We start from the raw sequence: 24,028 nt of genomic DNA, 5'->3' as shown, positions 1-24,028 counted from the left end.
AACAATACTAGCAATAACAACAAAGACAACCTCACAGTACTTATGTGTGCCCAGCACTAAGACAGACGTATCTTCAATCTTTACAACAGTCCTATGAGGTAGCTACTAACATTATTCTTATTTTACTGATGAACAAACTTAGATAAGAGTTAGCTTGCTCAAGGTAACATGGAAGATAAGTGCTGGAGTCAAGATCCAAATACTTCTTGCTCTTAAGCAGCATGGTATAATGCTTTTCCTTTCACTCGTATGTGAACTGGGAGGCATATCAATTTCATCTGGAAGAGAACACCTATCTATGTCAATAATGTCCTTTGCAAACCTGTGCCCCAAGGGCAAATTTTTTCAATATACATCATAGATTTTTTTTTTTAAGATTTTATTTATTTATTTGACAGGCAGAGACTACAAGCAGGCACAGAGGCAGGCAGAGAGAGGGGAGGGAAGGAGGCTGCCTGCTGAGCAGAGAGCCTGATGCGGGGCTTGATCCCAGGACCCTGGGATCATGACCTGAGCCGAAGGCAGAGGCTTTAACCCACTGAGCCACCCAGGCACCCCTACATCATAGATTTTTAAGAAATACATTAAGTCAAATAGCTTTGGATAAAATTCTATTTACAGAGATGATGGAAAATTGAAGCCATTGTTATATTAACCACGTGCCTCTATAACAATATATACATTTTTTTAAAAACCATAACTAAAAATGCCATATGGCTGCCAAACAAATGTCAGTAAGAACTGGAAATGGAAAATTTCCACATTTCTGCTAAGAAAAAGGCCATAAATATTTTAATTGATTAGGTATATTCTTCAGGTCATACTTTTTTTTATTTTTTTAAATTAAGGCCCTGAATAGGCTCAGATATCATCACCTCCACTTTTTAAGTCACAAAACTCACATATTTTTACTTAACTCCTTAATATTGAAAACTTATTTTTACCAAAAATCTCAACCAAAGATACTGACTGCAGTAATGGCACCTGCTGTTTCACACAATCACAGGACATCATTACCTCGTGTCATTTTTCACTATACTTTATTATTTTTTAAAAGATTATTTATTTATTTATTTGCCAGGGGGGTGGGGAGAGAGAGCAAGAGAGGGCGCGTGCACACAAGCAGGGGGAGCGGAAGGCAGAGGGAGAAGCAGGCTTCCCAGTGAGTGAGGAGCCCAACGTGGGACTCGATCCCAAGACCCTGGGATCACAGCAGAGCTGAAGGCAGCCGCTTAACCAACAGAGCTATCCAGGCGTCCCGTTTTCACTATTTTTTTTTTTTTTAAAGATTTTATTTATTTGTCAGAGAGAGAGAGGGAGCAAGAGCAAGCACAGGCAGACAGAATGGCAGGCCGAGACAGAGGGAGAAGCAGGCTCCCCGCCAAGCAAGGACCCCGATGTGGGACTCGATCCCAGGACGCCGGGATCATGACCTGAGCCGAAGGCAGCTGCCCAACCAACTGAGCCACCCAGGCGTCCCCGTTTTCACTATTTTTAAAAACCAATCTTGGGGGCCACCTGGGTGGCTCAATTGGTTAAGCGTCCGACTCTTGATTTCCGCTCAGGTCATGATCTCAGGGTTGTGAGACTGAGCCGCTGTGTTGGGCTCTGTGCTGGTTGTGCAGTCTGCTAGGGATTCTCTCTTTCCCTCTCCTACTGCCCCTCCCCTCACCTCATGCACATGCCCTCTCTCTCTCAAAAAAAAATTAAATGAAAGCAATCACAGGGCTCATCATACTACATTTAAGTCATTGGATGGGGAACTTGGGTGGCTCAGTTGATTGGGCGCCCAACTCTTAATTTTGCTGGGGTCATGATCTTGGGGTCACGGGATCAGGCTCTGGGTGGGTTTCTGCACTCAGTAGGGTGTCTGCTTGGGGATTCTTCCCTCCCTTGCTTCTCTCCTGCTTGTGGTCGGTCGCTCTCTCTTTCTCTAAATAAATAAATCTTGGGGACAAAAAAGTCATTGAATAAAGGACTAACTAATGAGTTCAAATTGACAAATATAATTTAGCCCATACTTTAACATTTTTCCGTTCTCTTATAAAACATCAGAGTATTTTTTCTTTTGCAAAATAGTGCGGAAAACTCCTGCAATATGTATTAAGCTTTACAATACTTTTAAAATAAGTTCTTTGTATTCTTTTGCAGAATTAAGATCATTTTGTATAATTGTATGAGCATGTGTGACACACACGGCATTCGTTACTCTGCTCTTCTTTTCCCTTGCTGAGTCTTGGAACCTGAAGCCCGTGGAGATGGGAGATAAGAGAAGAGGTTTGCTCTGGGAGGGACAAAATGCTGCTACTTCCATATACAGCAGTTTTTCAAGAACCAGAGCAGAAAACCCCAGATGAAGCCACACAGGAACCTTTTTTTTTTAGGAACCTTTTTTAATCCAATAAGGGGATGAGGTCTCCTCCTAAGACCCGTTAATCCATTTCTACTGTTTCATAATATGAAAAACAACTGTAGAGAGGCAATGAGCAAACGTTAGTAGGGAAACTGTAGACCTGGACACGTGGGATCTTGGGCTAGGCAACTTCTCTAAGCCCTCAACTGTAAAATTGGAAAGATCGTATCATACCACATGAAGTGATTAAGAAGAACAAATAAGATGATGTGTGGCAATAAGATGATGTCCCGGGTGGGCCAGGTGAGATCTGTTTCAGAGCTCATTTCAAGACACAACATCTTAGCAGAGCACATTTATGAGTCTGTGCTGTGGACTACTATCCACAAATAGCTTCATAACCAAATAGCTCATTTCATACAAATGATCATATCTGAATATATACATCCCTATTATATGTACAAATAATCCAAAATCATACATTCATATATACATATGTATAGAGTTCAGTACCCCTATATATACATGTATATGCATGTATTTAGAGGTATTTTCCTGTAGCTAAAAACATTTTACTGACATACTCAAAACTGACCTAAATTGTTGACTCTTTGACAGAGAATTCAGGCAAGGTAGTGCTTCCTTCTCAGGGCACCTGGGTGGCTTAGTCAGTTGGACGTCTGCCTTCAGCTCAGGTCATGATCCCGGGAACCTTGGATCAAGCCCCATGTTGGGCTCCCTGCTCATCAGGGAGCCTGCTCTGCTTCTCCCTCTCCCTCTGCCCCTCCCCTGATTTATGTGCTCACTCTCTCTCAAATAAATAAAAATAAAATCTTAAAAAAAAAAAAAAAAAGTAGCGCTTGCTCCTTAAGAAAGACAGTTCAACTTGTATGTAGCTCAGGGTAGGAGCCGATGTACCTGATTCCAAAATGTAATTAAATGGACGAAAATGTGCAATTTATTTATTTATTTTTAAAAGATTTATTTTATTTGAGAGAGTGTGTGCATGGGCTGGTAGTGCGGGCGGGACAGGGAGTAAGAATCTCAAGCCAACTTCCCCTTGAGTGCAGAGCCTTACGTGGGCCTTGATCCCACCACCCTGAGATGGCCTGAGCCAAAACCAAGAGTCAGACGCTTAAGCAACTGAGCCACAGGCACTCAGATGGACTACAATGTAGAATTTAATTCTTAGTTTATAAACTTCCATTGGCATTTCATTGGAATTTGAGGTTTGTAATATGGAATTATATTAAATTGAGGCTTAAATTGCATAGGAGAGCAATCATGCCTTCTGAAGGAAAATTGAACTATTTATAAATAATCTCAGATTTATCTGTATTCTGATTCAAAAATAATTTTTTTATTTTTAGTATTATATTCCAAAGAGGAGCTTAATTATACACACTGAAATTCAGAAAGCAAAACATAGAGGTTATAGACTGCCGCAACGAGCCACTCTTTGCCTGTAGCTTTTTTAAGGAACTCTGTAATCTCATGACGAATATTATGCTGGTTATTTAATTAAAAAGAATATTGTGGGATGAGAGCAATCACGTCATGTAGGTATGTGACAGTCCTGGGGGTTATTTGTGGAACACATAAACTACGTGCATACATTTCTTACGTATCCATTTCTTAACTCCTCCTTATGTCTCAATTTTTCGTCTGCTTTAGCATTTGGATGCTGGTAACTGGGGATCACTTGCCTCAAAACTACTATCACTACCACTGCTGTCTACAAGACCCTAGATTTCTAACATCCTAACAAGTATCCTGATACAACATGAGCTTAAAACACATTTAAGACTTCCATCACTAGGGGCACCTGGGTGGCTCAGTGGGTTAAGCCGCTGCCTTCGGCTCAGGTCATGATCTCAGGGTCCTGGGATCGAGTCCCGCATCGGGCTTTCTGCTCAGCAGGGAGCCTGCTTTCTCCTCTCTCTCTGCCTGCCTCTCTTCCTACTTGTGATCTCTCTCTGTCAAATAAATAAATTAAATCTTAAAAAAAAAAAAAAAAAAAAGACTTCCATCACTAAAGTCCATGTCCAACAACAGAAAAACTATCTACTGAGGTTACAGTGGTGACATTATCTTCCAGGCAGGTTACATCAGACTGGGGGAATGCAGGAACCAGCATACGGGGTGAAGAAGTTACTGTCTGTGCCATGTAACTATCGTCATACCTGTGGGATGAACACTTCTTCCAGAAGGAGATCTCTACGATACGGAGTTACGGAAGGTGTATTTGTTAACATAGATCCTTGCCTCCCTCAAGAGAATGGTAATGAGAAGTCATTTTAAATGTTTATATCCATAAACCTTTCTTTGAAGAGTGAAGAATGCTTGCCAATTAAAAAAAAAAATCCCAATAATTATTGCACTAGATCAGCAAACATAAATCGTAATATAGTCATTTACAAGATAATCCCTATTTCTGAGACAAGAACAATGTTGGATTTTAGAATGAGGCATCACGTCTCCCGGATGTTCATAAAACCAGAGCCTGCATTCAAATTCTCCCTTGCTTGTTTCATAGTAGGTCTAAGCCCTCTGAGAAGCAGTATGGTGGTAAAGAGTAGATCCTGTGGAGTCAGCGAACCTGGACAGAATCATGACTCTGTGAGATAGTAACGGTGTGGACATTGTGAGGTTATTTGATCTCTTCCCCATAAAATGAAGGGATTCAAAGATAGAATTCGATAGAGCCATCTGATCAAAGTGTTTTGTGTGTCTTGAGCAGAGTGCACAATGAGAGACGTGTACTAGGGTAGGCATCGCACGGAGATCAAAGCACATAGAAAGGCCTACAACCCTTTTAAAGAGGAGCACACAAGTCTTTTTAGCTGAATCCAAGATAAAGGTGAGTATAACTTCCTCAGACCTAGGACTGGGAGACCTTCTACAGGGGGCACCATCGCACTATGCAGGAATCTGTCTTTTAGCGGTCCACCTCCAGCTTCGTTATGATCCGGTGAATAGATAAGATCTTTCATCAAGCCAGCAAGTCAAAGATTTGTGGGAAAGAGACAGGATCCACTTGCCCAAAAGCTTTAGTAGCATCTTACACATCACTATTCAATGCTGCAGTTCTTGTAATCTCTACCATTATCTCAGTAATTCTGTTTGAAAAAGGAGGTGGCACTGCCACCTTGCCATTTCAGGAAAGGCAGTTCAGCTCTTCCTGATGGGGCAAGTGGGGAAATGTGGGGGAATGTGGGGGAATGGCTTCACATGTGCCAAGGAAACAGATTATAGCTTTCTGATACCGATCATGCTGAAATCACAAAAACCTTCAAATCTGTATAAAACCAGGCTGTAAGATGAGTGTCTGAGTTTGGAAGTATCAATCTAGGTAATGACAAAGACCTGTTACTTACTGAAACCACATTCGGGGTCTACGTGGGGGTGCCCCCCTTTTCTTTCTCTTCAAGAACGTAATTTTGGAAAGCCCATGCCTTGCCGCTGTTTTTAGACAAGGAAAGGGAATGGTATTTCCTTCGATCTACTTAAAACAGTTTCAATGGACGAAACAGGCTCCTCTAGGGGACAGAAGGCTCTATCCTCCACATAAAGGCATATAGGCACGTCCTGTGCACAGGTGGCTCCTGAGGCCACTAACTGGGAGCAGTAATTGAATCCAGCTCTCCCACAGTGCAGAGCAGTCACCCACAGAACCAGCCTGGAGGGCATTTTTAGTTCGCTTTCTAGACTACGATTCAAAAGGTTACCCCAAGTGAATCTTTGTTTCAACCCAGGGAGTGCAAAGCATAGAGGATGTAACCATCTGATTGCAGATATACTTGGGAGGGAAAAAGAACAAAGGCAGAGCCAAATACGCTTTATGAATGAAAAGAACAGAATCGAGGCACAAACATTTGGTTTATCTTGGGTTATTTCACTCATTCTATTCTATTCTAATCCAACAAATATTTATCTGGTACCCAGTATGTGTGCCAGGCACTGTGTTAGGCCCTCAGAGTACAGTGGTGAGCAAAACCGGACACGATTCCAGGCTTACAACTAAAAACTGGTCTTCACCAACAATCTAAGTCTGCCGTAGCTTCCTGATGAATGACAGATATTATGTAGCTATGTAATTTTTTAGATGTCAGCAATTCAAAATGGTAATTTTAAGATTGAGAGAGACTGTCCCACTAAATATTATTATTGTGAACTAATTCCTCAGTTTACATATAAAATTAGAAACCCGAGATCAGTGAGCTAGGAATATACGATTTGAAGGAAAAAAAAAAGATCTGCAACTATGTAGAGAATTGAATTCAAATAATATCAATAGTATTGGGGTTAACAATGGAGAGAATGGCACATTTTATGATGTCACAAAGAGGCTTATTATTGATAGAATTTAATAATATTATTCATGATCCACAGGGGAACAGAGATTATGACCATCAAGTCTGTTGATGCCACTGAGGTGTGTGGGATTGTTAACACCTCAGAGAACAAGAATCTAATTTTAAAATAACATTAAGAAATTAGAGGAATAGATCATCAAAGCAAGATGATAGTCACTGGGGATAAATGCAAAATAACATACTCAGAGACTTAAGGAGGAAAAAACTAGCTTGATGACTAGGGATGAATGCATGTCCAAAGAGCAACTGTTTTGCAAAAAGACTTGAGGGCTCATAGTAAGGCATGACTCTGGTTCAAGATACTAAATATGGTATATGGAGCCCAACATGGGGCTTTGAACTCATGACCCTGAGATCAAGGTCTGAGCAGAGACCAACAGTGGGACTTGCATAACTGGACGGAACCACCCAGGTGCCCCTAGAATTTATTTTATTTTTTAAAAATCATTTACTTAAGAGAGAGAGAACACGAGCAGGAGGAGGGGCAAAGGGAGAGGCTGGCTCTCTGTTGAACAGGGAGCCTGATGTGGGACTCATTCCCAGGATCCTGAGATCATGACCTGAGCCAAAGGCAGATGTGTAGCAGATGGAACCACCCAGGTATCCCTTCTTATCTGGTTTTTAGGGAAACAAAAGGTGGAGGTGGGGTTTCAAGCTTTCAGATGGCAGTCTTGGCAGTCCCTTCTAGCACATGTGCTAGAATCCCTGTGCTGTGGTTAGGTCATCAGATCAACACCCGCAAGGCCTGCTCCGTGCTAGCTTTCTGTTTTCCTCAATTGTCTTCCATCACTTCAACCACTACAGGCGGTCTAGCACAGAAACTCGCAGTGTACAAAAATGACATTTTCCAACCATGTATTTCTGCCTATTGCCACAGAAGCAGACATGCAATTTTTCAGGAGTCTAAAATTAAATTCTGGTTATGTCACTAAACACATGATTTCAGGCAAGTTACTTGTCAATTCCCCGCAGTGCAGGTCAAAATTCTAAATCATATGTGAGTCCACATTTCAAAACCAGGAATCTTAAAAAGAAAATATATTTATTCGGGGAGCCTGGGTGGCTCAGCTGTTAAGCATCTGTCTTAGGCTCAGGTCATGATCCCAAGGTCGTGGGATAGAGCCTGGCATTGGGCTCCCTGTCCTGCAGGGAGATGCCTCTCTCTCTCCCACTCCCTCTATGTTCCCTCTCTTGCTGTGTCTCTCTCTGTCAAATAAATAAATAAAATCTTACTTAAAAAAAAAAAAGAAAATGTATTTATTTTAAAACATGCTGAAGTGTTATCACCTTAATGCCCATAATTATATTTTTAATGCTTTCTTCCAGTCTTTATCAAAATTTTACATAGCTGCACCCATATCATCATGGTATTTGGATTTTCTTAATTAAACACTATGATAAACACCTCATTTAATTGGACTACAAGTCCTTTATGGGAAAAGATGGGAGAAAATGACCATGCTTCTATACAGTGTCTGTTGTTACCATGAAAACAGAAATCCTAAATGTAAAGACAACTTCAGGAGGTTAGAGGAAACGAGAGGTTTAGTACATCCAATGATGCCGTATGGACCACTCTACCAAAGGAGCTAATGTGAAGTCCCAGGGTAGGAGAAGCAGCATCTGCCCAAGAAAGGGGTATGCGGAAGAGAAAACACAGTAACATCTGGTCTCTCAATGTGCCAATGTGAAAAATTCTCAGAGCCAGTTAGCTAGGGTTATGAGAGAGAACGAGCAGGCAAAAACCGTCTGCCAAAAAAAAAAAAAAAAAAGGAAAAAAAAAAGTCTGGCTTTGTCAGTAAAGAAAGGACAATAATATTTACAGAAAATTTTCTATACTCAAGCTTCAAAAAAGTAGAATTTTGGACTCAGTCTGCAGCAAAATGGTGGGAGCAATTTATGGATAATAAAAGAAAAAAAAAAGACGAACAGGGGCAAACCTTGGAAAGGAGAACCATGACACGAGAGGAAAGTCTCTTTTTTCTTCTTGAAGGGAAGTGATGATATGCGAGCAAATGCAAATGTCTGCGGACAACCCTGTTTGCTGGTGGGAAGAGAATTTTAATGTGTACCCTATGCAAATGCGTTTTATAATAAAACAGAATGTGCGAGGCCTTCTGAGGGCGGGGAGGGAGGAGAAGAGCGGCTCTGGACACCGAGCCTGAGTGTGGTGGGACACAGTCGGAAGCTCGTGCTTCTCTGCAACCCTGAACAGACCCCAGCAGAGAGGGCATGTCAAAACCCCCCTCCTTTAAAAATAATCTCTCTCTTACGTTCAACCGAGAACTGGATGCGTAATGAATTAACACCTGCAAGATCTTTCTTTTCCTGGTGCTTAACCTTGAGCAACTCTATGCTTAGAGCAAACCTCAGAAGGAAGACATGAAAAAAGCAACTCTCTCTTCTGTACTGCATCGTGGGGAAAATTATTAGGAACTGCCCAGGAAAAGACTAGAGAGGACTGTAAAGAAAGCTCCTATAAACCATTTATTGTCTTTGTGTCAAAATTAGCATGAAGGTCAATGAAGCTGCCCCTTCAAGGCCTGGTCCAGGGTCTTGTGAAGGAATGAGCCGGTGGCCAGCAAAGCGCATGGCTGAGTCTGGTTTTGACCACCTAGGTACTCTTTATTCCTGACTGGGTATCTGCAGCAATTATTATTTTTTAAAACAGATTTTATTTATTTATTTGACAGACAGAGATCACAAGGAGGCAGAGAGGCAGGCAGAGAGAGAGGGAAGCAGGCTCCTCACTAAGCAGAGAGCCCGATGCAGGGCTTGATCCCAGGACCCTAGGATCCTGACCTGAGCCAAAGGCAGAGGCTTTAACCCACTGAGCCACCGAGGTGCCCCCATCTGCAGCAATTATTAAAAAGAAACTGGGAGAGAAGTCTGCATCTCTAGGCTGGAGAGATTTAAGCAGCCATTTTGGAAGTGTTAAAAAATTAAAATTGTAGAAAGCCGAACCATAGGTGCCATGTTTTGCCTGAAGTGGTAAAAATACCATCTGCCTCAGTCTTAGCAGCAGCTTGTTTCGAGGAGCAGTACGGCTGAACTGCAGGCATACGCTCAGCTCCAGCTGGGGAAAATACACAGACGTTTGTAGATGTTTTTCTAAGCAAGAGGAGTCAACATATTCGTTTTCTTTCCGACATATATATGTTACCATAGCAAACCAAGCGTGAGTGGGGTCCGAGAAGCTTCTCCACCAGTCCCAACAAGCACCCATGAATTCTTAACAGTTCAATAGGTGGCACTCTTTCCTCTAGCTCCACACTGAATCCGCAGAGCTTGACCCTGGGGCCGGAAGCCCAGGGAGCAGGGAATGGAATCTGAGATACACCCCCCCCCGGGGGGGGGCTACAGACCCATCGCGGTCATTAAGATCCCCATTGCATTGTGCATATGAGCTCAAGTGCTAGCACCAGCTTTCTGGGTCATACTCACTTCGGATAATTACATTCTGTCTTCTAGAACTTCCTCAGTTTTAACTAGGGAAGGAAGATGTTCCTCCTTGTTCTATTTTAGAAGCTACTGTGTGGAATTGCCCTACAGTGACACAGCCGCCCCCGTCCTTGCCCCGACTCCAGGTGGATGAGTTTCCACAATAGGTAGAGTGCGCCTATGAGTGTGTTAACCACCTGATAGAGGGGGGCGAGAGGTAATGAATGAATAGTTGTTGAGTACTTTGGTATCTTAAGCTGAAAGGCACCGTGGGGGTGTGAAGCATTCATCTCTGCACTCGATTGCACCAGGCGCTCAATTAAAAAGTACTTCCATTTCTTATCTGAGTGATTGAGTATAGACCACAGTTTTGCAGAAAGCGACAGTCTCAAGATTCTGCTGAAAATGCTGTGGAAACGACCACCTCTTCTATCTCTCCCTTTACCTCCTCGCCCTGCTAAGACCCACAGATTTTGAGAGATGGCAGGTGAGGCCGCAGAGCACACGGCCAAAATAATTTTCCATGGTCCTCGAAATCGGATTTTTCAGATAAAATTTGGTTTTGGGGTAAATAACCACTTGGAAGTAACAAAATTTCCAGCCATGAATACATTTCATGATGATCTCCAGAAATGGCTGCTGAGTTTTTCCAGATGTAGTTTTTACAGATAACCCTACAAGGGCAGCCCTGAGCTGCTAAGCATGGGGCCTCCGTCGGTCAGCACGAGCACCATGATCATGCCGAACAGAGAGGAAGAGACCTGGGGTCATGATATGTATCACTATGGGCCCACAGTCCAGTACACGGAGACAGTATCATAAACTGCACCCTGCAGGCACCTCCCCCATACGTGGAAGGGATGGATATAATCTCTTTTTCCCCCATGTTACTTGGGTGTAGGTCTGTGTAAGGATGATACATCTAGATTAATTGCCTAGATCAAGTACGTGGCCCTTAAGTGTCAGAACTGTGCCACATATTCCAGAGGGCTGGGCTCTGTTTACCAGCATGAGAAATCTTGTCATTAGGCACTTTGGAAGGCAACCTTAGGGCTACTGACTGTTGAGATGGACTGTGTTATATAGTCAGTGTACTCTTAAAATAGTTCACTGAAGTCTACAATACTCCATTCCAGACTTCCCAGAACTGCCTGCCCTTCTAGAATAACACTAATGCAACTCATGAGCATGTATTTGCCAACCCTCCTATATAGAAGCCTGTGTTGGGTGCAGAGGATGTTACCATGAACTAGGCCCTGCCTTGAGAGCTCTGTTGTTTCAGCGAAAGAAAAAGCAGAAACAATCAACTCAGTGAAAATGATAATTTTAGATGACTATACATGTTAAGAAAAAATAGGGAAGGGGGGTGGCTACTCTATTATTATTTTTTAAAGATTATTTATTTATTTGAGAGAGAGAGAGAGCAAGAGAGTACACACAGGGTGAGTGAGAACACAAGCTGGGACGAGAGGCAGAGGGAGAAGAAGCAGACTCACCGCTAAACAGGGAGCCCGATGTGGGACTCGATCCCAGGACTCTGAGATCATGACCTGAGTCAAAGGCAGATGCTTAACCTCCATCTCAACTAAGATGGAGTTACTCAGGTGTCCCTGGGGAGTGGCTACTTTAGATAGGGAGGTCTGGGGGGTGCCTGGGTGCCTCAGTGGGTTAAAGTCTCTGCCTTTGGCTCAGGTCATGATCCCAGGGTCCTGGAATTGAGCCCCGCATCGGGCTCTCTGCTCAGCAGGGAGTCTGCTTCCTCCCCCGCCCCCCCGCCTACTTATGATTTCTGTCTGCCAAATAAATAAATAAATAAAATCTTAAAAAAAAAAAAAAAAGATAGGGAGGTCTGAGTCGAGGAAGCATGTGAAGGCAAGGCCTGCATCAGTCTTGCTCATGGTGCACAGCGACTTGCACATACTAACTGTCCAATACATAGTGGCTGGGTGGACAAAGTGGAAGAGGGAATGAATCTGGACCTCAGGTCTACAAGATAAGAACGCCCACCCCCCTTCCCCCCCCACCAAGAAGAATGTCTCCTCTCGAATTTGGAATGGGCCCGAAGAACTGACCAGAGCTTATCTCAACCGCTTGCTTTCTATGAAGGAAACCAAAGGAAGACCAGAGAGGTTAAGTGATCATCAAATTTTGCAGTGAGTTGGTGGCCGAGCCTCTGCTTGGCCCAGGGGTGTCTTCTATCTGTGCATCATATTTTTTCCTTTCTCTTAACCTCTTCAATTGTCATGTGCCTCTGTAATAAAAAATCCTATGGGAGTTCTCTGAGTCATGAATAAACATCAATTATCAACACTCTATTGCCAAGACTTTTCCTGACTTTTTTGGTTACCTTTCTTTTACTGTCACAGAAAAATCTCAGCCTTTATCTCTAAGATAGTATATTACAGTCTTCCCCAGTTTTTTTTAAGGTTTTATTTATTTATTTATTTGATAGAGGCAGACACAGCGAGAGAGGGAACACAAGCAGGGGGAGTGGGAGAGGAGGAAGCAGGCTTCCCGCCAAGCAGGGAGCCTGATGTGGGGCTCGATCCCAGGGATCGATCCCTGGGATAGTGACCTGAGCGGAACGTGGACGCTTTACCGTTTGAGCCACCCGGGCACCTCCCCCAACAATCTTTTTAGCCCTGTTTATATCCATGTTCATCAAAAGCATCCTTCCTCTCCAAGATAAAAGAACCCTATACCAGATTTTCTCCTCAAACTAACTTCATGCATCTTCTCTTTTCTTACTCTTCTATTTTCTACATTCATCCGTTCCCTCTATGCCTTCCTCCCTCATTCAGTCACTCACTGTTTACCATGTGCCAAACGCGAGGCTAACCAGCAAGTATACAAAGACAAATAAGACACTATCCCTGCCCTCAGAGAGCTCATAGTGTGTGGTCGGTCCCATAAATGGGGCATCATAATATTAGAGTAATGGCCTGAGAGATGCATGGTGTATTAAAGAATGAAGGAAAGCACTTGATCCAGCCTGGGGAACCAGGAAGGACCACCTGTAGGAGATGATCCCAACTGAAGCCTTACATAAAGCACCGGGGTAGCTGATAAAGGGGGAAGGGCATTTCAAGCAGAGGGGACAGCTTGAGTCAAGGCACAGAAAACAGAAACAGTATGTTTTGTGTGATCTGATGCTACTGGAGCACAGAGTGGGAAGAGATGATGCTGGAGAGTCCCTCTAGGGGGTGAAATCATCTGGCAGCTTTGAATTTGCATTATAAACGACATGAGCCAATGACAGGTTTCCATAAATCAGGTTTAGGATTTAGATAGACATTCCAGCTAGTAATGGACTTGCGGTGACAAAGTCATGAAGACCAGACAGTAGGTTTTCCAGTCAGAAACTCAACATAAATAATGGAAGACAGATCAAGGTGGGGGGGGGGGGTTGGATTTAAGAAAACGTAGGATACCAAAATGGTGTGACTTGGTAAAGAACCTGGGGGTGAGGGAGTAGGAGCTGTCAAGGGCACTTCTAAGATTCTCACAGGGTTGACTGGTAGGATAACAGGGCCAACATCAGGAGAGAGAATAAGTTAAAAGGCCAAGAGATACAACATGAGTGGACACTGATGTAAACCATGGACTTTGGGTACTGACGATAGGGTGATGTAGCTTCTCTAACAAATATGTCACTGTCCTGCAGATTACTGATAATAGGGGAGGCCATGTGTGTGTAGGGTCAGGGGATATGGTACCTCTTGATACTTTCTGCCCAATTTTGCTGTGAACCTAAAACTTCTCTTAAAAATAAGGTATTTCTAAGATTGCCTGACGGGCTCAGTTACAAAAGCATGCAACTTTTGATCTTGAGGTCATGAGTTTGAACCCCACACTGGGTGTAGAGATTACTTAAATAAATAAAACTTAAAAAAAAAAAAAAAAAAAAGACCAGAGATGTCACGCAAGATGGTGAGTTCACTTTAAGATGCCTGTGGGAGACCCAGGAGGACATATCCATGGCCCGAGTTCCGGTACATTAAGGCTCAAGTAGACATCTAAGAAGAGTGATGCGTATGGAGGCCCTCAGTTTAGAGGTGCTCTTATCTAGTTTTTCAGAAAGGAAGCAAAAGTTTGTGAGACAGAGAGAAGGAGGGACTGCATCTCAGTCAAGGAAAAGAGAGCAAAGGCACGGAGCCATGGGCGGACACCCCGTGGGCCGTCAGGAGAGCACGAGGTTCTGGATAAGCCCCGAGAGATCACGGTGGGTTTCAGCTGTCCCACTGCCTGCCCTTACTGCTCGTATTTCTTCCTCCTTGTCTTCGAGTGCAGGTGTGCTTACACCCGGGAGACTCCTGATTACTGCCTAGACCAGACGATTAGCATGTTCCTTTGGCCAAGCAGCTGTACGCGTCCCACGCTCCCGCTACAATGTTCCATTTGTCCCTGGGGGGACACAGAACGTGACCCAAGTGTGTTCAGAGGCTTGCACTGGTGCACTGCCAAGGCTGCGTGTCGGAACGATCTGTGGAACCTTTTTTCAAATACTTCCTCCCTCCCCCTGCCTTGCTCTCTCCACCAGGGGATTTTGATCTTGGTGAACAAGGGTGTGATGCTGCACTTAGCCATGTGTTTTCCAAAGCTCCAGAGACTATGTGAAAACTACTACCTTTAGGAGTCTAAGTTGGCTCTGTGTGGTCCTTCTCACGTATTATCTAATGGCGCTAAAAAGTCAAAGATGCCAAAGGCATCTTTCTAGCAATGGTGAGTGATCTTCTCCACTTTGTTTTTCCTCATTGCACTTGCCAGAACATGACTGTATATGATGTATCCATTTAGTTGTTTATTGGTTATCTATCGCCCACACTGAACTGTAAATGTCCCAAAAGTAAACACTTCATCTGGCTTACTGTTGTAGTCTCGACACCACCAAGGTCTAGATGAATGAAGTAAGCACTGGGTAAGGACACTTACCTGCGGACGCCTGTTATTTAACAGGGAACATCCCTCAACTTTGAAAGGGATGATTTTCTTCTGACCTTTCAAATATAAACAAAAACCACACACCAGACTGGAATGAATGAAACTGTACAGTATATATAAAATCTACTTACCTTAGCATAGTCTAATCTTCCTTTCTCTCGAGCCTAAAGTAGAAAGAAGGGGAAATTAATTTGTTAGTTCTTTAAAAATTATTTAGTGCTTCTATAACTTGTACTTCTCCAAGAATAAAGGTCGACACTCTCTCCCTTGGCTCCCTACCATGTATCTCTTTATACATCTACATAGTTGTATCTCTACACAACTATACACATAGCACTTTTAAACACACTGAAAAGTTGAAAGAACAGGAGAGGAAGCACACGTATATACTCTATCTAGACATGGCAGTGGCGGACATCATGACTCTTCACCCCGCCACGCTTCAGCACGTCTTATAAGCACAGAACGTCTCAGACATGACGACATGACTGCTACCCAATGTTAAAAACTAACAATAATTCCATATTATCTGAGATGCAATCCATATTCAAATTTCTCCTATTGTCCCAAGAATATCTTTTTAGTATATGTGCTGTCGAAGCGAGCACCCAAGAATATCTTTTATAGCTTCCCCTCCCCAACCAGGATTAATCAAGATTTACACACTGCACATAGTTTTTGTATCTCAGAGGTAGTCTTTTTTTTTTTTTTTTAAGGTTTTATTTATTTATTTGACAGACCGAGATCACAAGTAGGCAGAGAAGCTGGCAGAGAGAGAGGAGGAAGCAGGCTCCCTGCTGAGCAGAGAGCCCAATACGGGGCTCGATCCCAGAACCCTGGGATCATGACCCGAGCCAAAGGCAGAGGCTTAACCCACTAAGCCACCCAGGCGCCGCGAGGTTGGTCTTTTTTTTTTTTAAATTTTTAAAAAATATTTTATTTACTTATTTGACAGATAGTACAAGAAGGCAGAGCAGCAGGCAGAGGGAGAGGGGGAAGCAGACTGTCTGCTGAGCAGGGAGCCTGACACGGGGCTTGATCCCAAGACCCTGGGATCATGACCCGAGCAGAAGGCAGCCGCTTACCTGACTGAGCCACCCAGGTGCCCCTGAGAGGTTAGTCTTTTAAATCTAGACTAGACCCTTCTCATTTTTCAAGAAGTAAAAATAAAAACTTAATTTCTTCATGAAAATCATTGACTTTTTAAAATTTTATTTTATTCTTATTTTTTAAAGATTTTATTTATTTATTTGACACAGAGAGAGACAGTGAAAGCAGGAACACAGGCAGAGGCAGAGGGAGAGGGAGAAGCAAACTCCCCCCTGAGGAGGGAGCCAGATATGGGGCTTGATCCCAGGGTCATGACCTAAGCCAAAAGTAGACCCTTAAGAACTGAGCCACCCAGCTCAGTGGGTTAAAGCCTCTGCCTTCAGCTCAGGTCATGATCCCAGGGTCCTGGGATCGAGCCCCGCATCGGGCTCTCTGCTCGGCAGGGAGCCTGCTTTCCCCTCTCTCTCTGCCTGCCTCTCTGCTACTTGTGATCTCTGTCTGTCAAATAAATAAATAAAATCTTTAAAAAAAAAAAAAAAAAAAAAGAACTGAGCCACCCAGGCGCCCCTTGATTTTAATGTCTACACCCAGTGTGGGGCTCAGACCCACGATGCCGAGATCAAGAATTGCATGCTCCGGGCACCTGGGTGGCTCAGTGGGTTAAGCCGCTGCCTTCGGCTCAGGTCATGATCTCAGGGCCCTGGGATCGAGTCCCGCATCAGGCTCTCTGCTCAGCAGGGAGCCTGCTTCCCCCCCCCCCCCCGCCTGTCTCTCTGCCTACTTGTGATCTCTCTCTGTCAAATAAATAAATAAAATCTTTAAAAAAAAAAAAAAGAAAAAAGAATTGCATGCTCCACTGGCTGAGTCAGCCAGGCACTCTGAAAATCTGACTTTTTTGATTTGCCATATTATTTTTTCACTGTCATTTAACTTGTCCCTGTTTTGCTTGCAAACTGAAAGCTAGGTCCAAAAAAGCTTGTTTAAATGTTTCTGCCATGAGTACTTTATACAAAATATTACAGACTTAATACTGTATCAATTCAGGAGGCACAAAATGTTAGGCGGTCCCACTTTTAGTAAAGCTATGAATTTGATCACTTGTTTAAGGTGGTGACTATCAGATGGTTCCCCTATAACAACATGTTTCCTCCTGTATAAACATAAGTAATCTGTGGGGCCAGTGTCTCCTCCACTTCCTTTGGCATAATTTTTATTATGTTGTATTATGTTGAAAGACCCCCACCTCCACCCCCCAGCCACCCAGAGGTTAGAGAGAAGAAAGGTCGAATTGAAAACAACATAGGGGTGGTTGGGTGGCTCAGTTAGTTAGTCATTTCACTCTTGATTTCGACTCAGGTCATGATCCGGGGCGTGAGGTCACACAAACCCCCTCACTGGGCTCCACGCTCAGCACGGGGTGTGCCTGGGATTCTCTCTCTCCTTCTGCCCGCCTCCCACCCCCTCTCACTATCTCTCTCTCTCTCAAATAAAATAAATCTTTTTTTTTGAAGATTTTATTTATTTATTTGACAGAGAGAGACACAGCGAGAGAGGGAACACAGCAGGGCGAGTGGGAGAGGGGGAAGCAGGCTTCCTGCTGAGCAAGGAGCCCGACATGGGGCTTGATCCCAGGACCCTGGGATCATGACCCGATCCGAAGGCAGATGCTCAACAACTAAGCCACTCAGGTACCCCTAAAATAAATCTTAAAAAAAAAAAAAGACATTCTAAATGGGGTCAGAGTTTATTTAAAAATATTTTATTATTAAAAATTTAAAATTAACACATACACTCAAATGTATTATATAAATTTCCTAACATAGCAATCAGTGTATTAATCTTTGTTGATCTGTCAGCTCATTTTTGTAGAATTCAGAATAAAACTCCTGCTACCTCAGAGTAAAAACTGTTCGATTTGCAAACAGGTTAGGTCTTGAGACCATTTTGTTCTTTACTACTTGAGAGAAAAGATTTTATATAACATTCATCTTGACTCTTCTTGCTTCTTTAGAATCCTTTAAAAAATGTTATACAAAGATGCCTGCGTTTTCTTTCTTATTTTCTTTAATAAGTAACTTAGAAGAAGACACTGCTCAGGTAGTAGCCACTGGCACCAACACACACCACTCTAAGTTAAAATTGTGACTTGAATGTTTTCTATGAAACAAAAGTTTTCTGCAACCAATGTATTATAATGAAGAATTCAGGGTTTTCAATCTGCTCTTCAAATTTTTTAGGGATCTAGATTTTCAGTGAACCAGGAAGAGTTTGAACTTAGTCCTGAGATGGATTATACCACAAGGAATAGGAGTCCGTTCTTGGAGAACTGTGAAAACTAGGCTTATTCTTCCTTCTGCTCAGCTCTTTTATTTTTTATTTTCCATTTTTTAAAAAAGATTTTATTTATTTATTTGACAGAGATCACAAGTAGGCAGAGAGGCAGGCAGAGAGAGGGGGGAAGCAGGCTCCCTGCTGAGCAGAGAGCCCGAGGCAGGGCTCAATCCCAGGACCCTGGGATCATGACCTGAGCCGAAGGCAGAGACTTTAACCCACTTGCTCAGATATTTTACATTTACTTGTTTGTGTGTCTGTGGACATTTTTTTCCAGAATAGCTCTGTCTACACTCAAAATCCCTCTTTCTCCACTCTAATACCCACAATTCATTAGGGAGCCTTCATTACGTCCGTTCAGTGCACTCATGAGCCAGCTACTAAACTTTGTTAGTGCGCGAACACGAACAGGCTTTGATCCATGGCTTGTGACCAAAATTTTAGCAAAAGCATTTCACAATTTGCTTAGTCTTTAAGTTCTCAAACTCCCAGCTGTCTCTTGCATTCATTTTAGGTTAAGAGATATCTGACATTGAGACTGAGCCTATGGTCACAAGCTTTCTACCACAGCACTTTTCAAAGGATGCACGAACGGGGAGCTCCACAGAAATAATTGTTTCTACTGTCCAACAACTCATTCCCACAACAAATTGGCCATTCCTCACTACTTTCAATTTTGTTCCCATTCGAACCAGCATAACATTCTGCGTCTTTCAACATCCTTTTCTTCCAGTGTTTAACGCAACAGGTATGTTAAAAGTGTTGGAAGTGGTCTTTGTTGAAGGCTAGAAGTGGAGGAGCTTTTGTATCTTGAGGCTGTTAGGTAAGGAGTGAGGGAGAAACCACATAATTTATGATGACTCCGGGTGGACTTCTCCTTTTGGAGGTATGAAGTCGCTTTCCAGTTTGTCTCATAAAACCAAAACCGAAACCAAAACCAAACCCAAAACCCAAAACCCAAACCAAAACCAACAGCTGTTCCTTCAGGTGGGAAGAACCTGATAAGATAGTATTCATAGATAAGAACACTAAAGGGTCCTATCAGAAATTTTTGTAAAACCATTGTTTCCCTACTTGGATTATAAACAAATACTCCTAGAGAATTCTATTACTTTGAGGTACTTGTGCTTTATCAATCACAAGCTATTTTCAAACTCTCTATTTTATTTTGCATAGCTAGCTTTGCTACCAACCCCTTACCCAGTAGAGATACACTTTGCTAGAGATGGCAGCGGAGAAACACCATGTATGTAATCCACATCTGTTCAATATCAGCTCTTAAATGTTTTGAAAGCTGAGAGATTAGAAGCCTACATAAAATGACAGCACGGTTCCCGCAGCCATTACAACCTGAACAGACTTTAGCTGTTGATATGCAGCTCCCCGGAACGTCCTTTTCATTTTATCACAACAAACATCCTGTTCTGTGAAACCATTTCATCCTTGACTGCTCTAGCTTGTACATAAAAGTATGAGTTATTTTATAAAACAAAGATGATAAAGATTTAAATCTTTTTGGTAGAGAATATATATGTATTTCCAGCCATGTGTGTTAATATCTATGTAGGTCATATACATACCTAAGAGTATATATATTTTGACACAAAATTTTTTTCACAGAAGGCTTTAAGAGCTTATAAAAATAGAGCACTTGAGAAACCAACAGCAATGGTGATTTAATCCCCTCTATAAATAATATTTCCCATTAAACAGTACCTATTCTTTTTTTTTTTTTTTGGTAAAGCAGTTAATTTGGGAGGGGTCATAGTTTCTCTTTGGCCAGACAACCACTCGTTCGCTAAATTCACCAAGCATCTCCTATGTGTCGGGTACCGTTTAGGCACTGGAGACACAGCCATGAACAGAACAGATCAAAATCTCTGCCCTCACGGAGCTTATACTCTAGGGGCTGCACAGGCTTCACATACAATCTTCCTCCAAGACTTAGGCTCTCTGAGAAGAGACAACTTTCTCTCCTGCTTACAAGTGCATTTCATGTGTAGATCGGGACTAGGGTCAAGCACATGGCCAATAACATCTGGTGAATGAACGCATAGACGGATAAGTGCTTTTTCTTAAATATGTTGGTTATGTCCTATCTATTCAGGAAACTTACGAAGCAAAGTTCATTATACTCACTCCTAGTTCTAGGAGAGTGGGGTGTCTAAGGATGTAGTTAGCTGGTATTTGACAAATCATTTTCACCTGTCTTAAACAATACCATATGCTCACTGTACTACCCAGCTGCTGTTTATAAGTAGGCTAAGGAGGGAAATCTATGGACTATAAATTCGAAAAATTCCTGAAAATCAAACAACAAAAGGATAGAACAGAGAAGACTGATCTAGTAGCTTTCTCATAGAAACAGTGGTTTAGTGTAATTCAGTGCCTCAACCTTGAAAGCAGTTGGTTGAAGCGGAAAGAGCCTAAAACAGACTCCTCGGGACATTTCAAGAGCCACACTCAAAGCTTAGGGTGCTAAGAACGCCCTGTCTATGGAGGAAAGCAAGTGGCTAATATCTTGCCAGTAACCACTCCGAAAAGCACTGTGCCCTCCTGGGAAGATATGATATGCTGTGTGATATGCGTGAAGATATGATATGTTAGCAACTATGGTTTCTAGCCCATAATACGTTAATACCTCCAACAATTAAAAAATTTTTCTGTGCATTTTCATCTTCATTTTCTTCTCTGTAAAATAAGAGTGTTGAACTAGACGCTATGTTCCCAAATGTTCTCTCTCATAAATGCTGGACTGGTTACCGGAATCACCTGGATGGTTTGTTAAAAATACAGAGCCTCAGTACCCTCGCCCTGAGCTTCTCACTCATTTGAAGATCACTGGTCTGGACCATTGTCTAACGCCCTTTCAATTTATTTTATTCAATTTATTCTTCCGTATGCATCAGTGTTTACTTCAAAGGCTAAACTAGAACAACTATATAAACTCCTTAAGTCTCAAGGAGAATGGAGTGCTATAACTTTCCCCTCTTTTCCTGACATCTGCCACTTATCATGTATATTTCTAGCAGAGCAAGATATTATTAAAATAACTTTCTCGCTGGGGCCCAAAATAGGCTGATATAAAATAAATCCAGACTGTATTTCAACAGCCAGCAGTCCTGAACCTCTTCCTGCCACACTGCTCGTCTCCAGAAGCCACTGTAAATTCTCCCGTACACGACAATTCCCTGCGGGCTTCATTACCAGGGTCTTTAAAAGGGATTCAGTCATCTTTTTGCCTCCTGTAGGTGTGCTTCTTGTCAATCCAGGTCAGGAGAAAAGAAAGTAATTTTTCCCAGTCTTTAGCAGTTCACAGAGAATGTGTGGTTTGAACCTTGTTTTATCTTTAAAAAAAAAAAAAGTGAAAATAGACAAGCTAGTGTGTCAGTGCTTACACCAGAGGCCCCCTCAGACAGCTACAGTGAGCGCTGTAAAACAATATTCTGTACGAGAGAGAGAGAGAGGGAGAAGCCAGCATTCTGAGTGAGAGGATGCACAGAGGGATTAATTCCAAAGGTTTATACACCCGTCTCTGCACACCAAAGGCAGACAGATTCCCTGTTGGTAAGTAATGGATGTACAATGTGGTCTTTTACTTTAAGAAACAAATGCTTTCTTATAAGTCAGGTAACAAAGAAGGATTGGATGACATAAATGAACTGTTTCCAATGTTCAACTACTGCTATCTGGACTTGAAGGCTGGAGATGGAGAAACCTTGTTCTGAAAGTAGAAAGCTAATATTCCACAGCAGGGAGTCCAGAAATTGCTAGAGACTCATCAACTCTACTTACCACGTTATTCTTCCCAAATGCTAGCAGCTATATTTGGGAATAACAGTCGTTTTAAAAGAGATTCTCTTTTTAACATTTTAAGGAAAGAGGCGCCTGGGTGGCTCAGTCGTTAAGCCATCTGCCTTCGGCTCAGATCATGATCCCAGGGTCCTGGGATCGAGTCCCGCATTGGGCTCCCTGCTTGGGGAAGCCTGCTTCTCCCTCTCCCACTCACCCTGCTCTCATTCCCTCTCTTGCTATGTCTCTCTCTGTCAAATAAAGAATAAAGAAATAAAATCTTAAAAAATAAAATCTGTCAAATAAAGAAATAAAATCTTAAAAATAAATAAGTAAATAAAATTTTAAGGAAAACTACCTTTCACCTCAAACTTTTTTTTCCTCAAATTTTTTAGTGGAGACAACATCATGAACACGCATTTGCCGTCTGCCTACGTTACTCAATTGCTAATATTTTGTCACCTTTGCTTTTTCTTTGGATGATCATTTGCTATCTATCTGACAGTAAGTTGTAGACATCATGATGGCTCATCCCTGAATACTACAGCATTTATCTCCAAGAACGATGTTCTTCTGCATAACCACAAATTCCTTATCATATCCACCAAGTTAAACGCTTCCTATAATGTCTAAGAAGTCTAAACTCAAATGTTTCCAGTTCAGCCAATAGTGTTGTTCAGAGTGGTTTTCAACCAGATCCAAGGTCAAGTTAGAAATCATACATTCTTTTTGGATGTCATGGCTTTTAAATCTCTTCTAATCTATAAGAGTGCCTACACCACACTTTTTCTGTTCATAATACCACATCTTTTAAGAGTCCAGGCCAACTGCTTTAAAGAATATCCCTTACCCTGGATTTGTCCAGTTGTTTTTTCGTGGTCAGATTAAATGAAAACTTTTTTTTTTTTGGGCAAGATAACTACATATATGATGCCGTATACTTCTCCATTACATCAGGAGTCATACAATATGTTTGTCTCATTATTGGTGAAACTAAGTTTGTTCACTGCTTCTCTTTGTATTTAATAAGTAATCTGTGAGATGCTTTGAATCCGTGAATATTTGGTTCTCTTCTAAGCATTCATCCAATTGTCTTAACCTATTATCCATTAATAATCCTTGTTTGAATAAAAGATGACTTTGGTGGCTGCAAAAACAATGACACTTGAAAGGTCTTTTGCAGAATATCATTGGCTCCTTTAGAAAAGACAGGTCTTGGGGCGCCTGGGTGGCTCAGTGGGTTAAGCCGCTGCCTTCGGCTCGGGTCATGATCTCAGAGTCCTGGGATCGAGTCCCGCGTCAGGCTCTCTGCTCAGCAGGGAGCCTGCTTCCCTCTCTCTCTCTCTGCCTGCCTCTCTGTCTACTTGTGATTTCTCTCTGTCAAATAAATAAATAAAATCTTTAAAAAAAAAAAAAAGACAGGTCTTACTGGAAAGAAATTCTCTGTGCATCTGTATTGGTAGAAAGGGGTGGAGTTTAGTGTTATACATGAATGAAAAGGTTTATCAGGGGACAGAGGAAGGGAGGAAGGGTAGGACCTCCATCCTCATCCTAGAATGGTTTGGGTAGAGTGTATGAAGATTTAGAAAGCTTATAAATCAGGGGCACCTGGGTGGTTCAGCTGGTTAAGTGTCTGCCTTCAGCTCAGGTCAAGATCCAGGGTCCTGGGATGGAACCCCGCATCAGACTCCCTGCTCAGTGGGGAGTCTGCTTCTCCCTCTCCCTCTGCCCCTTCCCCAGCTTG

General features: G+C 42.4%; 1 protein-coding gene across 1 annotated transcript in view; it reads right to left on the bottom strand.

Moving 5' to 3' along the window:
• PDSS2 (decaprenyl diphosphate synthase subunit 2) overlaps positions 1 to 24,028 on the bottom strand; it is a 255,955-nt gene that overhangs the window by 11,627 nt on the left and 220,300 nt on the right. Inside the window, exon 7 of the mRNA XM_044244610.1 lies at positions 15,243 to 15,275. Within this exon, the coding sequence (XP_044100545.1) occupies positions 15,243 to 15,275 (33 nt within the window). The remainder of the gene's footprint in view (positions 1 to 15,242; positions 15,276 to 24,028) is intronic.

This window comes from Neovison vison, chromosome 1 (assembly GCF_020171115.1).
Source record: "Neovison vison isolate M4711 chromosome 1, ASM_NN_V1, whole genome shotgun sequence".
Classification (NCBI taxonomy): domain Eukaryota; kingdom Metazoa; phylum Chordata; class Mammalia; order Carnivora; family Mustelidae; genus Neogale; species Neogale vison.
The sequence above is the reverse complement of the archived record's forward strand: the minus strand, read 5'-3'. Positions and strand labels throughout refer to the sequence as shown.